The sequence below is a fragment of the Salmo salar genome, chromosome ssa20, assembly GCF_905237065.1.
Source record: "Salmo salar chromosome ssa20, Ssal_v3.1, whole genome shotgun sequence".
Taxonomy (NCBI): Eukaryota; Metazoa; Chordata; class Actinopteri; order Salmoniformes; family Salmonidae; genus Salmo; species Salmo salar.
In genome coordinates, this window is record NC_059461.1 from 65,219,203 (window position 1) to 65,236,947 (window position 17,745).

General features: G+C 44.7%; 1 protein-coding gene across 1 annotated transcript in view; it reads left to right on the forward strand.

The window, feature by feature from the left end:
• Nucleotides 1-149: 149 nt before the first annotated feature.
• Nucleotides 150-17,745, forward strand: part of dph1 (diphthamide biosynthesis 1) — a 95,290-nt gene continuing 77,694 nt past the window's right edge. The window contains exons 1-3 of the mRNA XM_014163047.2: nucleotides 150-416; nucleotides 1,479-1,628; nucleotides 10,728-10,791. Of these exons, the coding sequence (XP_014018522.2) occupies nucleotides 281-416; nucleotides 1,479-1,628; nucleotides 10,728-10,791 (350 nt within the window). The 5' untranslated portion in view covers nucleotides 150-280. The remainder of the gene's footprint in view (nucleotides 417-1,478; nucleotides 1,629-10,727; nucleotides 10,792-17,745) is intronic.

Genomic DNA, 17,745 nt, shown 5'->3' on the forward strand with positions numbered 1-17,745 from the left:
ATATATTTTCTATTCCATTCTGAACAAATGCAACATTTTCTATCAATTCGTGTCAATAGAGATTCAGAACCGGCAGGTAGCCTAGTGGTTAGAGCGTTGGACTAGTAATCGAAAGGTTGCTAGATTGAATCCCCAAATTGACAAGGTAAAACTCTGTCGTTCTGCCCCTGAACAAGGCAGTTAACCCACTGGTCCTAGGCCGTCATTGAAAAAAATAATTTGATCTTAACTGACTTGCCTAGTTAAATAAAAGTAAAATAAATAAAAAACACGGACAGCGATGCATTGCTCGATTATCTCACATCGATTGTTCCGCCTGCAACGATGGCACTCTGCAATTGATTACTGGCGCCTTTCTGAAAACATGGCGGCGCCCAGTGTCGAAACGCAAGTCGTTCCAGCTAAAAAACGAACCGGTAAGTATGAATCTCTTATATTAACGCTATCACACAATACATAACCGAGTACGTGGTGTATGGGACATGCTTTTAACAAAAACATTATACATTTCCACCATGAATAAGGAATTATGACGCAGATACAACTAGCGACTAGCTAATGCTAATAACAAGGAAAGCTGACTCAAATGGTTTGAAAGAGTGATTAGCTAGCTAACTTCCGAAATATATGAAACATAATTGAACACGTTTTAAATATCTTTAAGATCCAGGAACTAACGATTAGCCAGTTAATCACCAGACACTTTCGCCCATGCGCAATTAGGCAAAGAGGGTATCTGGCAGGGCCACCCTTGACAGACAAGGTCACTGTATTAAACCTAAATAAATAACCAATCATTCTTGAGCCATCCTTTACAGCAGGGATCATCAACTAGATTCAGCCGCAGGTCGATTTTCTCTTGAGCAGATGGTCAAGGGCTGGATCATAATGACAAATTATTTGTAGACTGCAAATTGATCACAAGAAGCCCAAACACATATATTATTTGACTAAAACATAATCATTTAAAACCTTGCTTACATTTGTATACAATAACATACAGTATATCGCTACTACTTTGGAACATATTTCCAAAATAAAAATCACTTGCGGCTGATTTGCTGGTGTTTTTACAGTCTTTTATGACCAACAAATGAACCCCCCCAAAATAACGTTAAACAAATAAATTCGGCCCTCGGGTCACTAGTTGGGGAACCCTGCTTAACATTAGGTTGCTCTTAGCTATGCTATAATAAAATATAAACTACACAACATTGTATTGTTGTTATAGTGACTGGATTATAATAGCATATGGAGGTGAGTGGTTTTTGTAATTAGGCATATACAAGAGGAATAGGGATTGTGCAATTACTAAAACAATATGTAACAACTCGTGTATATAAGAGCAACTTAATGTAAAGTCTTACCAATAATCATAACAGACTATGTCCCTACACCGTATTTGATCTGAAGCCTCCTGTCTTGTCTGTAATTTGTCAACTATCTCCCATAGTAAAATGATTTGATTCTTACCCTAGTACGAGGACCACGGCGGGTGGCCAATCAAATTCCTGATGAAATCCTGCAAGACCCAGAGTTACAGGAGGCTATCCGCGCTCTGCCTGCAAATTACAACTTTGAGATCCACAAGACAGTCTGGCGGGTGAGACAGGCCATGTCTAAGAGAGGTAAGCGCAGAATAGACCTACCTGTTCATTACATTTCTACTATCTATTTGGCTTGGATACTATACTCTATTAGGCTTGGATAATATATTTCTTACAATATTACCTTATTGGAAAAGACTAATGAGGTGTGTCTGTCAGTTCCTGACTAATGTATTGTTATTGGGTTGTGATGGTGATGTGCAGGGTTATTGGGTTGTGATGGTGATGGTGATGTGCAGGGTTATTGGGTTGTGATGGTGATGTGCAGGGTTATTGGGTTGTGATGGTGATGTGCAGGGTTATTGGGTTGTGATGGTGATGTGCAGGGTTATTGGGTTGTGATGGTGATGTGCAGGGTTATTGGGTTGTGATGGTGATGTGCAGGGTTATTGGGTTGTGATGGTGATGTGCAGGGTTATTGGGTTGTGATGGTGATGTGCAGGGCTATTGGGTTGTGATGGTGATGTGCAGGGTTATTGGGTTGTGATGGTGATGTGCAGGGTTATTGGGATGGTGATGTGCAGGGTTATTGGGTTGGGATGGTGATGTGCAGGGTTATTGGGTTGGGATGGTGATGTGCAGGGTTATTGGGTTGGGATGGTGATGTGCAGGGTTATTGGGTTGGGATGGTGATGTGCAGGGTTATTGGGTTGGGATGGTGATGTGCAGGGTTATTGGGTTGGGATGGTGATGTGCAGGGTTATTGGGTTGGGATGGTGATGAGGTGTTATTGGGTTGTGATGTGGATGAGGGGTTATTGGGTTGTGATGGTGATGAGGTGTTATTGGGTTGTGATGTGGATGAGGGGTTATTGGGTTGTGATGTGGATGAGGGGTTATTGGGTTGTGATGGTGATGAGGTGTTATTGGGTTGTGATGTGGATGAGGTGTTATTGGGTTGTGATGTGGATGAGGGGTTATTGGGTTGTGATGGTGATGAGGTGTTATTGGGTTGTGATGTGGATGAGGTGTTATTGGGTTGTGATGTGGATGAGGGGTTATTGGGTTGTGATGTGGATGAGGGGTTATTGGGTTGTGATGGTGATGAGGGGTTATTGGGTTGTGATGTGGATGAGGGGTTATTGGGTTGTGATGGTGATGAGGTGTTATTGGGTTGTGATGTGGATGAGGTGTTATTGGGTTGTGATGTGGATGAGGGGTTATTGGGTTGTGATGTGGATGAGGGGTTATTGGGTTGTGATGTGGATGAGGGGTTATTGGGTTGTGATGGTGATGAGGGGTGAGGGGTTATTGGGTTGTGAGGGTGATGAGGTGTTATTGGGTTGTGATGGTGATGAGGGGTTATTGGGTTGTGATGTGGATGAGGGGTTATTGGGTTGTGAGGGTGATGAGGTGTTATTGGGTTGTGATGGTGATGAGGTGTTATTGGGTTGTGAGGGTGATGAGGTGTTATTGGGTTGTGATGGTGATGGTGATGAGGTGTTATTGGGTTGTGATGGTGATGAGGTGTTATTGGGTTGTGATGGTGATGAGGGGTTATTGGGTTGTGATGGTGATGAGGGGTTATTGGGTTGTGATGGTGATGAGGGGTTATTGGGTTGTGATGTGGATGAGGTGTTATTGGGTTGTGATGTGGATGAGGGGTTATTGGGTTGTGATGTGGATGAGGGGTTATTGGGTTGTGATGTGGATGAGGGGTTATTGGGTTGTGATGTGGATGAGGGGTTATTGGGTTGTGATGGTGATGAGGGGTTATTGGGTTGTGATGTGGATGAGGTGTTATTGGGTTGTGATGTGGATGAGGTGTTATTGGGTTGTGATGTGGATGAGGGGTTATTGGGTTGTGATGGTGATGAGGGGTTATTGGGTTGTGATGGTGATGAGGGGTTATTGGGTTGTGATGGTGATGAGGGGTTATTGGGTTGTGATGGTGATGAGGTGTTATTGGGTTGTGATGTGGATGAGGGGTTATTGGGTTGTGATGGTGATGAGGGGTTATTGGGTTGTGATGGTGATGAGGTGTTATTGGGTTGTGATGGTGATGAGGGGTTATTGGGTTGTGATGGTGATGAGGGGTTATTGGGTTGTGATGGTGATGAGGGGTTATTGGGTTGTGATGCTGATTAGGGGTGAGGTGTTATTGGGTTGTGATGCTGATTAGGGGTTATTGGGATGTGATGGTGATGGTGATAGGGGTGAGGTGTTATTGGGTTGTGATGCTGATGAGGGGTTATTGGGATGTGATGCTGATTAGGGGTTATTGGGATGTGATGCTGATTAGGGGTGAGGTGTTATTGGGTTGTGAGGGTGATGTGGGGTTATTGGGATGTGATGCTGATTAGGGGTTATTGGGTTGTAATGCTGATTAGGGGTGAGGGACCCCACTTTCACCACTGCAGCTTGTGAGTTACTCCCTGTCACTCTGAGTCCCTGTATTCCCACTGCACAGTAGGAAAGGGGGAGAAGGGAAAGGGGGAAGGAGGGAAAGGGGAAGGGAGGGGGAAGGGGGAAGGGGGAAGGGAAGTAGGAAAGGGGAAGAAGGGAAAGGGAGAAGGGGAAGGAGGGAAAGGGAAGGGGGGAAGGGAAGTAGGAAAGGGGAAGAAGGGAAAGGGGGAAGGGAGGGGAAAGGGAAGGGGGAAGGGGAAGGAGGAAAGGGAAGAAGGGAAAGGGGGAAGGAGGAAAGGGGAAGGGGGGAAGGGAAGGAGGAAAGGGGAAGAGGGAAAGGGAAGGGGGGAAGGGAAGGAGGAAAGGGAAGGGGAAGGGGGAAGGAGGGAAGGGGAAGGAAGGAGGGAAAGGGAAGGGGAAGGAGGGAAGGGGAAGAAGGGAAAGGGAAGGGGAAGGAGGGAAGGGGAAGAAGGGAAAGGGAAGGGGAAGGAGGGAAGGGGAAGAAGGGAAAGGGAAGGGGAAGGAGGGAAGGGGAAGAAGGGAAGGGGAAGGAGGGAAGGGGAAGAAGGGAAAGGGAAGGGGAAGGGGGAAGGGGAAGAAGGGGAAGGAGGGAAGGGGGAAAGAGGGAAGAAAGGGAAGGGGGGAAGGGGGAAAGAGGGAGAGATGAAGTAAATAGCAGCATTCATAAAATCAGTATGGTGTGAAACATGCTAACTTAATTAAAGACACGTGGGAGTAATCCACCCAACGCTGCCAAAAATCTGAAGTCCCATATCCACCCGGGTGTTACTGAAAGAGCCATGCCAAAACACTGATCCCCTGTTGATGGAAATGACAGCCAACAAGTGTTGCATACTGTAAAGGTGTTACAGTGTAGCTAAGTAACAGGTGTTTGGTGTGCAGGGAGAATGGGGTGGTCTATGACTGGTCCCCATGGTCGGGGTGAGATGAGCTTTGGTGTGACTCAGTCTGCCTGTCTCTCTGACTGCCTCCCCAATGGCCCCCTATTCCCTATACAGTGCACTACTTCTGATCAGAGCCCTATAGGCACTATTGGGGATGGGTGGCATTTAGGATTCAGCCTGTCTGTTCTGTGTTGGTTTCATTAGAGAGCTTTCTCTCTCTCTGGGCTTGCAGGGCCAAAGATCACCTTATCGACTCTGTTGCACTCTACCCCTCTCTCTCTCCCTCCATCTCCCTCTGAGTCCATCTGTTTCTGCCTGGGCTTTGAACCCCTTTCACTCAGCCTCTCTCGTTCATTCTCAGTTGAATTGGCCTCTTTGTTTTGGTCTTTTCACTTCCTGTTGGAATGGAATGAAATTAAGCAAGCAAACACCATTGTTTTTACTGCCCAGCCTCAATTGTTGAGTGGAAACAGAAGCAACAGCTAAGTTAGCACACATTTGGTTCTGGAGAGTTACCATAGCTCCTAAGAAACATCAGATATTTCAGATTTGACTTTGATAATTTCAGACTATTTTCATGGTCTGAAAATGAACAGAATTCAGACCCTTTGCTATGAGACTTGAAATTGAGCTCCGGTGCAACCTGTTTCCGTTGATCATCCTTGAGATGTTTCTACAACTTGGTAAATTCAATTGATTGTACATGATTTGGAAAGGCACATGATTTGGAAAGGCACACACCTGTCTATATAAGGTCCCACAGTTGTCAGTGCAAAAACCAAGCCATGAGGTCGAAGAATTGTCCATAGAGCTCCGAGATAGGATTGTGTTGAGGCACAAATATGGGGAAGGGTACCAAAACACTTCTGCAACATTGAAGGTCCCCAAGAACATATGGGCCTCCATCATTATTAAATGGAAGAAGTTTGGAACCACCAAGACTGTTCCTAGAGCTGGCTGCCTGGCCAAACTGAACAATCAGGGGAGAAGGCCCTTGGTCAGGGAGGTAACCAAGAACCCGATGGTCACTCTGACAGAGTTCCTCTGTGGAGGCTCAGAGAACCTTCCTGAAGGACAACCATCTCTGCAGCACTCTACCAATCAGGCCTTTATGGTAGAGTGGCCAGAAGGAGTCCACTGCTCAGTAAAAGGCACAACAGCCTGCTTGGAGTTTTCCAAAAGGCACCCAAAGGGCTCTGACTATGAGAAACAAGATTCTCTGGTCTGATGAAACCAGATTGAACTCTTTGGCCTGAATGCCAAGTGTCACGTCTGGATAAAACCTGGTACCATCCCTACGGTGAAGCATGGTGGTGGCAGCATCATGCTGTGGGGATGGTTTTCAGCGGCAGGGACTGGGAGACAAGTCAGGATCGAGGGAAAGATGAACGGAGCAAAGTACAGAGAGATCCTTGATGAAAACCTGCTCCAGAGCGCTCAGGACCTCAGACTGGGGTGAAGGTCCACCTTCCAACAGGACAACAACCCTAAGCACACAGCCAAGATAAAGCAGGAGTGGCTTCGGGACAAGTCTCTGAATGTCCTTGAGTGGCCCAGCCAGAGCCCAGACTTGAACGCAATCGAACATCTCTTGAGAGACCTGAAACTAGCTGTGCAGCAACCCTCCCCATCCAACCTGACAGAGCTTGAGAGGATCTGCAGAGAAGAATGGGAGAAACTCCCTAAATACAGGTGTGCCAAACTTGTAGCGTCATACCCAAGAAGACTTGAGGCTGTAATCGCTGCCAAAGGTGCTTCAACAAAGTACTTAGTAAAGGTTCTGAATACTTATGTAAATAGGATTTTTTTTCTCTTTTTTTCCCCATTTTATATTTTTAATAAATTTGGCAAAATTTCTTCATCTGTTTTTGCTTTGTCATATTGTGTGTAGATTGACTGGAAAAAAATATTGAATCAATTTTAGAATAGGGCTGTAACTTAACAAAATGTGGAGAAAGTAAAGGGCTCTGATTACTTTCCGAATGCAATGTAGGACATTTTGCAGGAGCAACATCATGTTGGACGTCAGGTAGCCTATCGGTTAGAGCGTTGAGCCAGTAGCTAGAATCCCTGAGCCAACAAGGTGAAAAATATGTCCATGTGCCCTTGAGCAAGGCACTTAACCCTAATTGCTCCAGGGTCGCTGTTGATAATGGCTGACCCTGGCTGTGACCCCACTCTTCAAGGGTCTCAGGGGGAGTTGGGATATGCAAAAAAACACTTTTCCAATGAAATAGGACAAATATTAACAGCAACCACATTATTATATTACATCCCTTATTGATAAATAATACAGCCATAGTTAAACTGATCACATTCTTTATCATACCTCAATTTCTCTCTGTTGTCCTTGTTTTTCATCTAGGTTTTTCCTGTGTGCTAAATTTCCGTGCCTGCAATCATCTCTTTCTCACGACAGTTGTTCATCCTTGCACACTGAATTGTACCTGTGAAAGTGGAAGGCAGGAAACAGAGGCAGGGCAAAGTGAACAGAGAGACCAAACAACCTTGTTTGTCTGGAGGAACCATGAAAATGTTTCCCTCAGGGCTGCGAAACAAACATAGAGAACTGTTTCTCTCAGAAGAGACACAACAGCATCGCAAATAATCAAAAGGTTAGCAGCAGCACTCGCAGAGACTCATGATTTCCCTCTGGTCTTCTCGTTTAACGCCTCTGAATTCTTTCCATGTTACGTCTACAGAATTCTACAGATGTTTTTTGGGAATGTTTTAGAAAGTGAAGAGTCTGGGAGAAGCTTCATTAGAGCAGCCAGACACTAACTGCAGACAGAGGTTGAACTGTTTTCTGCAGCAGTTTTCTGCAGCAGCACAGCTCTAAGTGCAGACTGTGTGCCCCACGGTATAGTGTAACCCTAACGACTACGCTGAAGAAGTACAGAATGAAGTGAACAGACAGATGCACCGTCCAGTTCACACTGTTATAGAACGCCAGTACTATTCTAGACACAAGTCAAATCTGAAACAGTAGAAATCTCAGTGCTGGGGCCCGGCTAGACAGGATTGGGGACTTGGAAGAGAGCTGGGTTTTTTTAGCTCCTCAGCTGACCTTTTTCTCCATACACAAACTAAAACTCCTTGCTGTGGACACCTCCCAGACAGAAACATCCCTTTCTGCCAGCCATTGCAGCCACAAGTGCAGAGTGTCTCTTGAGCTAAATGTACAGAGTCATTTTATTTCCCTCTGCACGTGCAAGATGTTTCTCCTTATGACACATGACAGCAGACCGTGCACTGGCTGACAGGCCGACACTCAAACCAAACAGAGTATCATATGCGCCAGTAGGTACGTGTGTGAGTGGGGGGGATGACAAACACACAAGCATTCTTGACATTCGATTTGTGTTAATGCTCCTGTGACATTCATGACTTTTCAGCTCATGTGTACACACACACACACACACACACACACACACACACACACACACACACACACACACACACACACACACACACACACATGCTTCTAAACCGTTGTGCAGCGCCTTTAGCAGTGATAGCAGATGGAGAGAGAGCTCTTGGTTTCTGTCAGGCAGGCCTGTGGTGAGACTTAGAAACCTTTCTTGGTTAGTAAACTCAGGTAATGACCTGTCTCTGTCTGGCTACATGGTGCACAGTGACCCCTTAACCTTTCATCAGAAAGACATAGTCCTCTCCTCCTCCCCTCTCTCCTCCATCCATCACACTTCAGGCACATCCTTTCTTTCGCTCAGTGCGCTTTTTATTTTTCCTAGGCTATCTTTTATTGTTCAGTGTTGTCTACAGTCCTGTTTTTCTTTGCTGTAGGAAACCACTGCAGTATGTGAACATGGGCTTAATGAAGTATTTCTCAACACTGCAGTATGTGAACATGGGCTTAATGAAGTATTTCTCAACACTGCAGTATGTGAACATGGGCTTAATGAAGTATTTCTCAACACTGCAGTATGTGAACATGGGCTTAATGAAGTATTTCTCAACACTGCAGTATGTGAACATGGGCTTAATGAAGTATTTCTCAACACTGCAGTATGTGAACATGGGCTTAATGAAGTATTTCTCAACTCTGCAGTCTGTGAACATGGGCTTAATGAAGTATTTCTCAACACTGCAGTATGTGAACATGGGCTTAATGAAGTATTTCTCAACACTGCAGTCTGTGAACATGGGCTTAATGAAATATTTCTCAACACTGCAGTATGTGAACATGGGCTTAATGAAGTATTTCTCAGCACTGCAGTCTGTGAACATGGGCTTAATGAAATATTTCTAAACACTGCAGTATGTGAACATGGGCTTAATGAAGTATTTCTCAACACTGCAGTATGTGAACATGGGCTTAATGAAGTATTTCTCAACACTGCAGTATGTGAACATGGGCTTAATGAAGTATTTCTCAACCCTGCAGTATGTGAACATGGGCTTAATGAAATATTTCTCAACACTGCAGTCTGTGAACATTCACTGTTGTCACATGGTTTATCAAGGTGATGTGTGACAGGGTCTGTCTGACAGTGAAACATTGTCAACACTCTCTTCCTGCTTTATCTAAAGTGAATGGAATCACCCTCTCCAGTCAGTCCCTCCAGACTCTGTGTTGAGCTCCATGAATCTGCTAGAGCCAGCCCACTGATCTTAGTATGCGCTGTGAATGGAGAGTGGGTTACCTTTGATGCAGGAATACATTGAAAGTTTTCCTTCATTTACTGCAAATGACGTCGAATCAAAGGGGATTTGTGAAGCAGAGTACAGTGGACGAACGGCTTGTATACAAGTATGAAATATCACACTGTGATATATTCCCATTTCAGTAAAGAAAGGCTAAATGTTAATTCATGCTAAGGACTTTACATAAGTATGCATAACACAATATGTAACCACGCCAACATGAGGACATCAGTCTGTTACCAAGACAACAGCTCTGGATAAGCAATTTGCACAAGGATGAGGCAAGGACTTGATGTGACTGAGAGTAGGTGTTTCTCCATATCCTATAATCTAGATCTCTACATCAGCAATATTTGTGTTACGTCTGAGACATCATTATGTTTATTTAATGTTTACATTCAAGATGAACCTAAATCATGCACATTCTCAACAATAAAAGGAAATTGGGTGAGACATTTCATTTTGAGAGAGCATGCCTTTTTTTTGTGCATTTTGTCTCTGTAAAGTTGTTGGCATCATTTAAAGAGGTGTGATATTTTGCGTCTCAACTCTGGCAGTGAGTCAACCTCCTGATGAAAGCATTTCCCATTGATTCGTCATAGCTGGTGTCACACTCAGAGAAGTTCCTACCGGAAACACACGCTGCTCTCAGCCCTTCACATCAGCAGCAGGACCAATCCTTCCTTTGTGTGATTGCTTGATTCCCATTTCACAGCGATTTGATCCATTTCTCCATTTCTCCATGCTATCTTAATGCCGCATGAGAAGACGCACCAAGTTTCCACATGCATAGCGGTCTGCATGGTGAGAGGGATATTTGTGTGTGACTGTGACTCATGAAGCTATTGGCTGTCATTGAGAGAGACAGGTGGAGAAAAGGTGACTAATGGATTGCTAGGAGAAGAAGGGAAGTGTGAAGGCAGTGCTGATACACTTCCATTTCCTGTAGTGCATCACTCAGTAAGATACGACAACAGTAATGCAATGGATGGGAGAAAATTACCTTGAAATGTCAGCTACCTTCTGTCTCAGTGAAGCACTCTGCAGGAGTAACATAAGCAGCGAGGTACGTGTAGATGTCTAGGATGTATTAAATAACGTGGTTGTCACTCCAACTGCGGCTGTGTGTGTAGCTAGGTTGTCCACTTAACCTTACCGCTGACTTGTCTGTCTGTCTGATTGTCTGTCTGTCTCTCTGTTCACAGTGGCCCTGCAGCTACCGGAGGGCCTGCAGATGTTTGCCTGTGTCATCGCTGACATCATCGAGAGGTAGGTACTAGAGGTCGACCGATTATGATTTTTCACCGCCGATACCGATTATTGGAGGACCAAAAACCGATACCGATTAACCGGCCGATTTTCTATTATTATTATTTTTTATTTTCTTTCTTTCTTTATTTGTAATAATGACAATTACAACAATACTGAATTAACACTTATTTTAACTTAATATAATACATCAATAAAATCAATTTAGCCTCAAATAAATAATGAAACATGATCAATTTGGTTTATATAATGCAAAAACAAAGTGTTGGAGAAGAAAGTAAAAGTGCAATATGTGCCATGTAAAAAAGCTAACGTTTAAGTTCCTTGCTCAGAACATATGAAAGCTGGTGGTTCCTTTTAACATGAGTCTTCAATATTCCCAGGTAAGATGTTTTAGGTTGTAGTTATTATAGGAATTATAGGACTATTTCTCTCTATACGATTTGTATTTCATATACCTTTGACTATTGGATGTTCTTATAGGCACTTTAGTATTACCAGTATAGCTTCCGTCCCTCTCCTCGCTCCTACCTGGGCTCGAACCAGGAACACATCGACAACAGCCACCCTCGAAGCAGCGTTACCCATGTAGAGCAAGGGGAACAACTACTCCAAGTCTCAGAGCGAGTGACGTTTGAAACGCTATTAGCGCGCACCCCGCTAACTAGCTAGCAATTTCACATGGGTTACACCAGCCTAATCTCGGGAGTTGATAGGCTTGAAGTCATAAACAGCGCAATGCTTCAAACGTTGCGAAGAGCTGCTGGCAAAACGCTGTTTGAATGAATGCTTACGAGCCTGCTGGTGCCTACCATCGCTCAGTCGGACTGCTCTATCAAATCATAGACTTAATTATAACATAATAACACACAGAAATACGAGCCTTAGTTTCCGGATTCTACCATATTAATGACCTATCACGTTTATTCTTTCAGTGAAATACGGAACCGTTCCGTATTTTATCTAACGGGTGGCATCCCTAAGTCTAAATATTCCTGTTACATTGCACAACCTTCAATGTTATGTCATAATTACGTAAAATTCTGGCAAATTAGTTCGCAACGAGCCAGGCGGCCCAAACTGTTGCATATACCCTGACTCTGCATGCAATGAACGCAAAAGAAGTGACACAATTTCACCTGGTTAATATTGCCTGCTAACCTGGATTTCTTTTAACTAAATATGCAGGTTTAAAAAAATATACTTCTGTGTATTGATTTTAAGAAAGGCATTGATGTTTATGGTTAGGTACATTTGTGCAACGATTGTGCTTTTTCGCAAATGCGCTTTTGTTAAATCATCCCCCGTTTGGTGAAGTCGGCTGTCTTTGTTAAGAAGAAATAGTCTTCACAGTTCGCAACGAGCCAGGCGGCCCAAACTGCTGCATATACCCTGACACTTTTGCAAGAGAAGTGACACATTTTCCGTAGTTAAAAAAAAATCATGTTAGCAGGCAATATTAACTAAATATGCAGGTTTAAAAATATATACTTGTGTATTGATTTTAATAAAGGCATTGATGTTTATGGTTAGGTACACGTTGGAGCAATGTGTACCTACGCGATTATATGCAACGCAGGACAGGCTAGATAAACTAGTAATATCATCAAACTAGTAATATCATCAACCATGTGTAGTTAACTAGTGATTATGATTGATTGATTGTTTTTTTATAAGATAAGTTTAATGCTAGCTAGCAACTTACCTTGGCTTCTTACTGCATTCGCGTAACAGGCAGGCTCCTCGTGGAGTGCAATGTAAAGCAGGTGGTTAGCGCGTTGGTCTAGTTAACCGTAAGGTTGCAAGATTGAATCCCCGAGCTGACAAGGTAAAAATCTGTCATTCTGCCCCTGAACAAGGCAGTTAACCCACCGTTCCTAGGCCCTCATTGAAAATAAAAATGTGTTCTTAACTGACTTGCCTAGTTAAATAAAGGTGTAAAAAAAACAAAAAATCGGCGTCCAAAAATACAGATTTCAGATTGCTATGAAAACTTGAAATCGGCCCTAATTAATCGGCCATTCCGATTAATCGGTCAACCTCAAGTAGGTACAGCTCACACTCGCACCACTCACTGGTGTGTTTAATAAGTGGCAAGTACAAGTATCACTCATGCTAATTTAAAAATGAAACTGCTAATTTTATCCATTTGTTATTAGCTAAAAACATTGATGCTTCTCCCTGAAACAGATTGACTATGTTGTGTGGAAGTTTTGGTGGTTTTAGAAGGTGGGTGGGTGAGCAGTCGTCGTTCTTGCTGAAGTTGAAGTTGATCTGTGAAGTGTGAACTTGAGCTGGCATGGCCACTCTGTAGTCATTAAGCCAGCCAGTGTTATCATCATTCCCTGCCCGCCGCAGCCAGCTCATATCTGTGCCTCAGCAGAAAATTAGACACGATTGCTTCCGCGAACCGAGCGGCTATCAACACTTCACTCATTCACGGTTGGAGGAGAGCACAGCCTTTATTCTTGTTAATTACATCTTGTTACAGTCTGCATAGGCCCCTATTGCACACAAACACTCCATCACACAGACACACTCACACCAACTGATGCTGGAGCACAAACCTTCCCACAGTTTGGAGTTCCTCGGCATTAGTGGTTTTAATCATTTGTCTTGTATACACTGAGCTTTGGCCTATGTCGTGCCTTAACAAGTTTGTGCAACATTGATAAATTGTTTAAAACAAAAGCAGTAATCCCTCCACTTTAATGTAGACCTAAAACATGTATTTAAAGTGTTGAAAGAGGAGCTCTGTGTGTGTTGTTTCCTTCATCTTCTCATTCCACCCCTCTCTGCCTCTCTCTCTGCTGGGACGACTGTAAGGGTTTTCTAAAAGAAGATTGCTGCTTCACTCCACATCCAAAGTGGATTCCTTTCCTAGGTGAACAGTATGTTCAATACTAATGAGGTTAGTTGATAGAAGTGAAGGATAGCGAGCTAGGGAAGGGAAGCTTCCACATGGTTTTCGGTCAGAGCACATATTAGATTTCAGACAGGAAACGTAGTTCTTGGTGTCCTCATATGAAGCCATGCCTGTCATAACACAGTTATGGACCGTTGAGAAACAGGAACAGCAATGGGCTGAAAGCTTTGACTTTCTCCCTCTCCTCCCTCAACGTTCCGGCTCTCCTCCTCTACCCAGTCCCCCCTTTCCTTTTAACCCCTCTCCATTGCTCCACTAGTGCCACGCCTTTCTCATTCTGTCTAATCTCTCCATCACTCCCTGTACGGCCGTCCCCCCTCCTCTCTCTCTGGCTACGAGGGGAATGGGGATTGAGGGAGCGAGACCGAGAGAGAGTGGTGGCGATAGGGGCCATGTCTTATCAGCAGCGCTGCAATCAGTAGAAGAACTGCCTCTCTCTCGTATCTGGGCTTTAACCAACAACTTATACACTGTGTCCATCCCAGAGTCCTCTAAATGAATGCCACTCCATCACCTTAGACCATGTCAGCCCATTTCAGCTAACGAGAGCAATTAACGGCAGATAATTGTCTTCCTCACACCTCTTCTCTTCCTCCCCCTTCTCTCCTGCATGTCTCACCCCATCCAGATCCTACAGACCAGAGAGCAGTTTCCTCTGTCACCAGTTGTTGTTGGTGGTTCTTCTCTTCTCTCTGTATAAATAAATCAGTAGCCTCATTTTACTCCCAGGTCACAGTATTTCACTGTGTTCCAATGATCAGGCCAGGTGTTACATGAAGGCAGTACATCTAGAGAATGGGCATGGCCCCTGAATAGGGGATCTAGCTACAGAGGGATTGTTGGACAGTTGGTGTCCCTGGTCACCATGCTGTATCTGACCTCTACTCACCCTTCTCGTTCTGTGGGGTCAGCAGAGGGTTCTGTCAGATCTAGATGTTTAGTGACTAGTAAAAGCCTGGCTTCGTCTCACCCACTGTGGTCGTCAGGCAGTCCGTGTGTGGACTGGGGAGTGGCCAGGGCTGAGGTCCATATCAGTGTGGGGATGAAGGGGCTAAGCTGCCCTGTGGGTAAGGAGCTTGGGTGGGATGGACAGCTATAAGCCCTAATGAGAGCAAGCTGCTCTGAATTATAGCCCATGCAGTCAGTTAATACACATCAACTGTGAGGGGGAAAGCACGCACACAGGTGCACACACACACACAGGCAAACACACACAGACACAAGGACAAATACACAGACAGACGTGTGCGCAGTAGGCAGAGACTGGCTCCTCCAGTCCATAGACTCAGCTCAGTACTCAGTGCTCACATACAGCCAGAGAGAACGCCTACACAAGGGGACAGAGGTGCTCATAAAAGAAGCAATGTGCATACATGGTCTCACACTGAAACAAAGACAATACTAGGCCTGTATAAGCTGCTCTCATTTTCAACAATAGAGTATATGTCTATACAGCCACACTCAGGCCTACCAATAGAGGATTGGCTCCTACTTAGAATATGTGGCTATCTGTTCCACACAGGCATCTGTAAGCATACTCTCTCCCACAGAGAAGTAGAGAGACTGTACTACGCTTCCACTGATCATTTAGAATGTCTCCCACCAGCAGGCCTGCTTCTGTTCTTTAAAGAGGCTTTGATAGGCCCACAAAGAACTTAGGTAACCTTGTAAAGGTCTGCTGTAATGTCTCCAGTTCAATAGGCATGCTCTGACTTCACACTGTATCCTCTGCTTCCCTGTAATACAGCTACACACGGGTAGCATCCCAAATGGCACCCTATTCCCTAAATAGTGCACTACTTTTGACCAGTGCCCTAAATAGTGCACTACTTTTGACCATTGCCCTAAATAGTGCACTACTTTTGACCATTGCCCTAAATAGTGCTCTACTTTTGACCAGTGCTCTACTTTTGACCAGTGCCCTAAATAGTGCAGTACTTTTGACCAGTGCCCTAAATAGTGCACTACTTTTGACCAGTGCCCTAAATAGTGCACTACTTTTGACCATTGCCCTAAATAGTGCTCTACTTTTGACCAGTGCTCTACTTTTGACCAGTGCCCTAAATAGTGCAGTACTTTTGACCAGTGCCCTAAATAGTGCACTACTTTTGACCATTGCCCTAAATAGTGCTCTACTTTTGAACAGTGCTCTACTTTTGACCAGTGCCCTAAATAGTGCACTACTTTTGACCAGTGCCCTAAATAGTGCAGTACTTTTGACCAGTGCCCTAAATAGTGCACTACTTTTGACCAGTGCTCTACTTTAGACCAGTACCCTAAATAGTGTACTACTTTTGACCAGGACCCTAAATAGTGCGCTACTTTTGACCAGGACCATAAATAGTGTACTACTTTTGACCAGGACCATAAATAGTGTACTACTTTTGACCAGGACCCTAAATAGTGTACTACTTTTGACCAGGACCATAGGACACTCTGTAGGGACTAGGGTGCCATTTGGTGCAGCATCTCTCTTGGTAACTGACAAAGCCATTCAAAGAGACTTAAGACATAACTCAACTTTCACAACAAGTAAACAGACAGCTATGAACACAACTGAGGAAATGTTTTATCAGAACAACAGAAAGAATCCCTAACTTGGACAGGCGGGCGACGGTGTGTGTTGTCACCCCACCATATGTTTCATCGCCTTTGCCACACCAGCTATCTTCACCACACCAGCTATCTTCACCACACCAGCTATCTTCAACACACCAGGTATCTTCACCACACCAGGTATCTTCACCACACCAGGTATCTTCACCACACCAGCTATCTTCACCACACCAGCTATCTTCACCACACCAGCTATCTTCACCACACCAGCTATCTTCACCACACCAGCTATCTTCACCACACCAGCTATCTTCACCACACCAGCTATCTTCACCACAGCCTTGAATGATACTTTGATGAACTTCCTTTTAATATTTATTGTGCTGTTCTGGGAGTGGAGAGCCAGGGCTTGTGTTGTCGCCATCCCAGTCATCCATGACCTAATCCTGGAGCCTGGGAAGGAGAGAGAAGTAGGAAGGGAAATACAGGGATGGGGGTGGCAGTAACATTTGAATGTCCTCTGTCACTGGCTCTCTGGCAAGGAAGAGATGGGCCTCTCCTCCACACAGAGAGATATTGACGTGTGACATAACTAGGATCTTGTACTTGGGGGTGAAGGTACATGACATGAGAGCATTATGTAACAGAGGGCCCTATTCAATGACTCATACACTCACACACATAACTGTGTTCACAGTATGAATCACAGAGGAAGTCATTTGTATATTTCGGCTTTTAAACATAGATTTGTCACTTTGTCACAGGAGAATGTTATTTATGATTGACTGGCCCTTTGTTATACATGTAGTGGTTAGATATTCTGGCTATTTTCATGTCATCACGCCACTTTGAGCAACAGCCTCACCAGTTGAATGCCATGTCAGATGAAACACAGGCCGTGATTGGCCTGCCACTGTGTCATGGCAGCAGAGTGAATGAAATGGGAGATCAGAGACTTATTTCTCTCTCTCACACACACACACACACAAACACAGAGAGCCCCTGCTGTCTTAGACCTTTCTGGTCACTCTCCATCATCCCTCTGGACCTCATCCTGGGGCATCATCAGCCAGAGACGGATTCATTTCACATACTTTCATTCAGTTTAGTCTGCAGTAACGTGTGTGAGCAGCAGTAGCGACCTCGGCCCACAGCCTTCCATGGTAAATGTCAGCCCTGCCTCCATAGAGGAAGACAGGCAGGAGCCTCCTTGTCCTTGCCTCACCACTCGCCCCCCAGCCTCTCCGTTCCTCCCACAGCACAGCTGAGCAGTAGTTAGCGGGAGCTCGGGTGTGACAGTGTGTCCCGGCCTTCTGTCCCCACCAATTACATAAGAAGCTCACACTGGTTGTAGAGAGCAGCAGGGCCCCCATTTTGCGCTTGCACGCGTGCATACACACACACACACACACACACACACACACACACACACACACACACACACAAGACACAGGGCATCTCTCTGACTAATG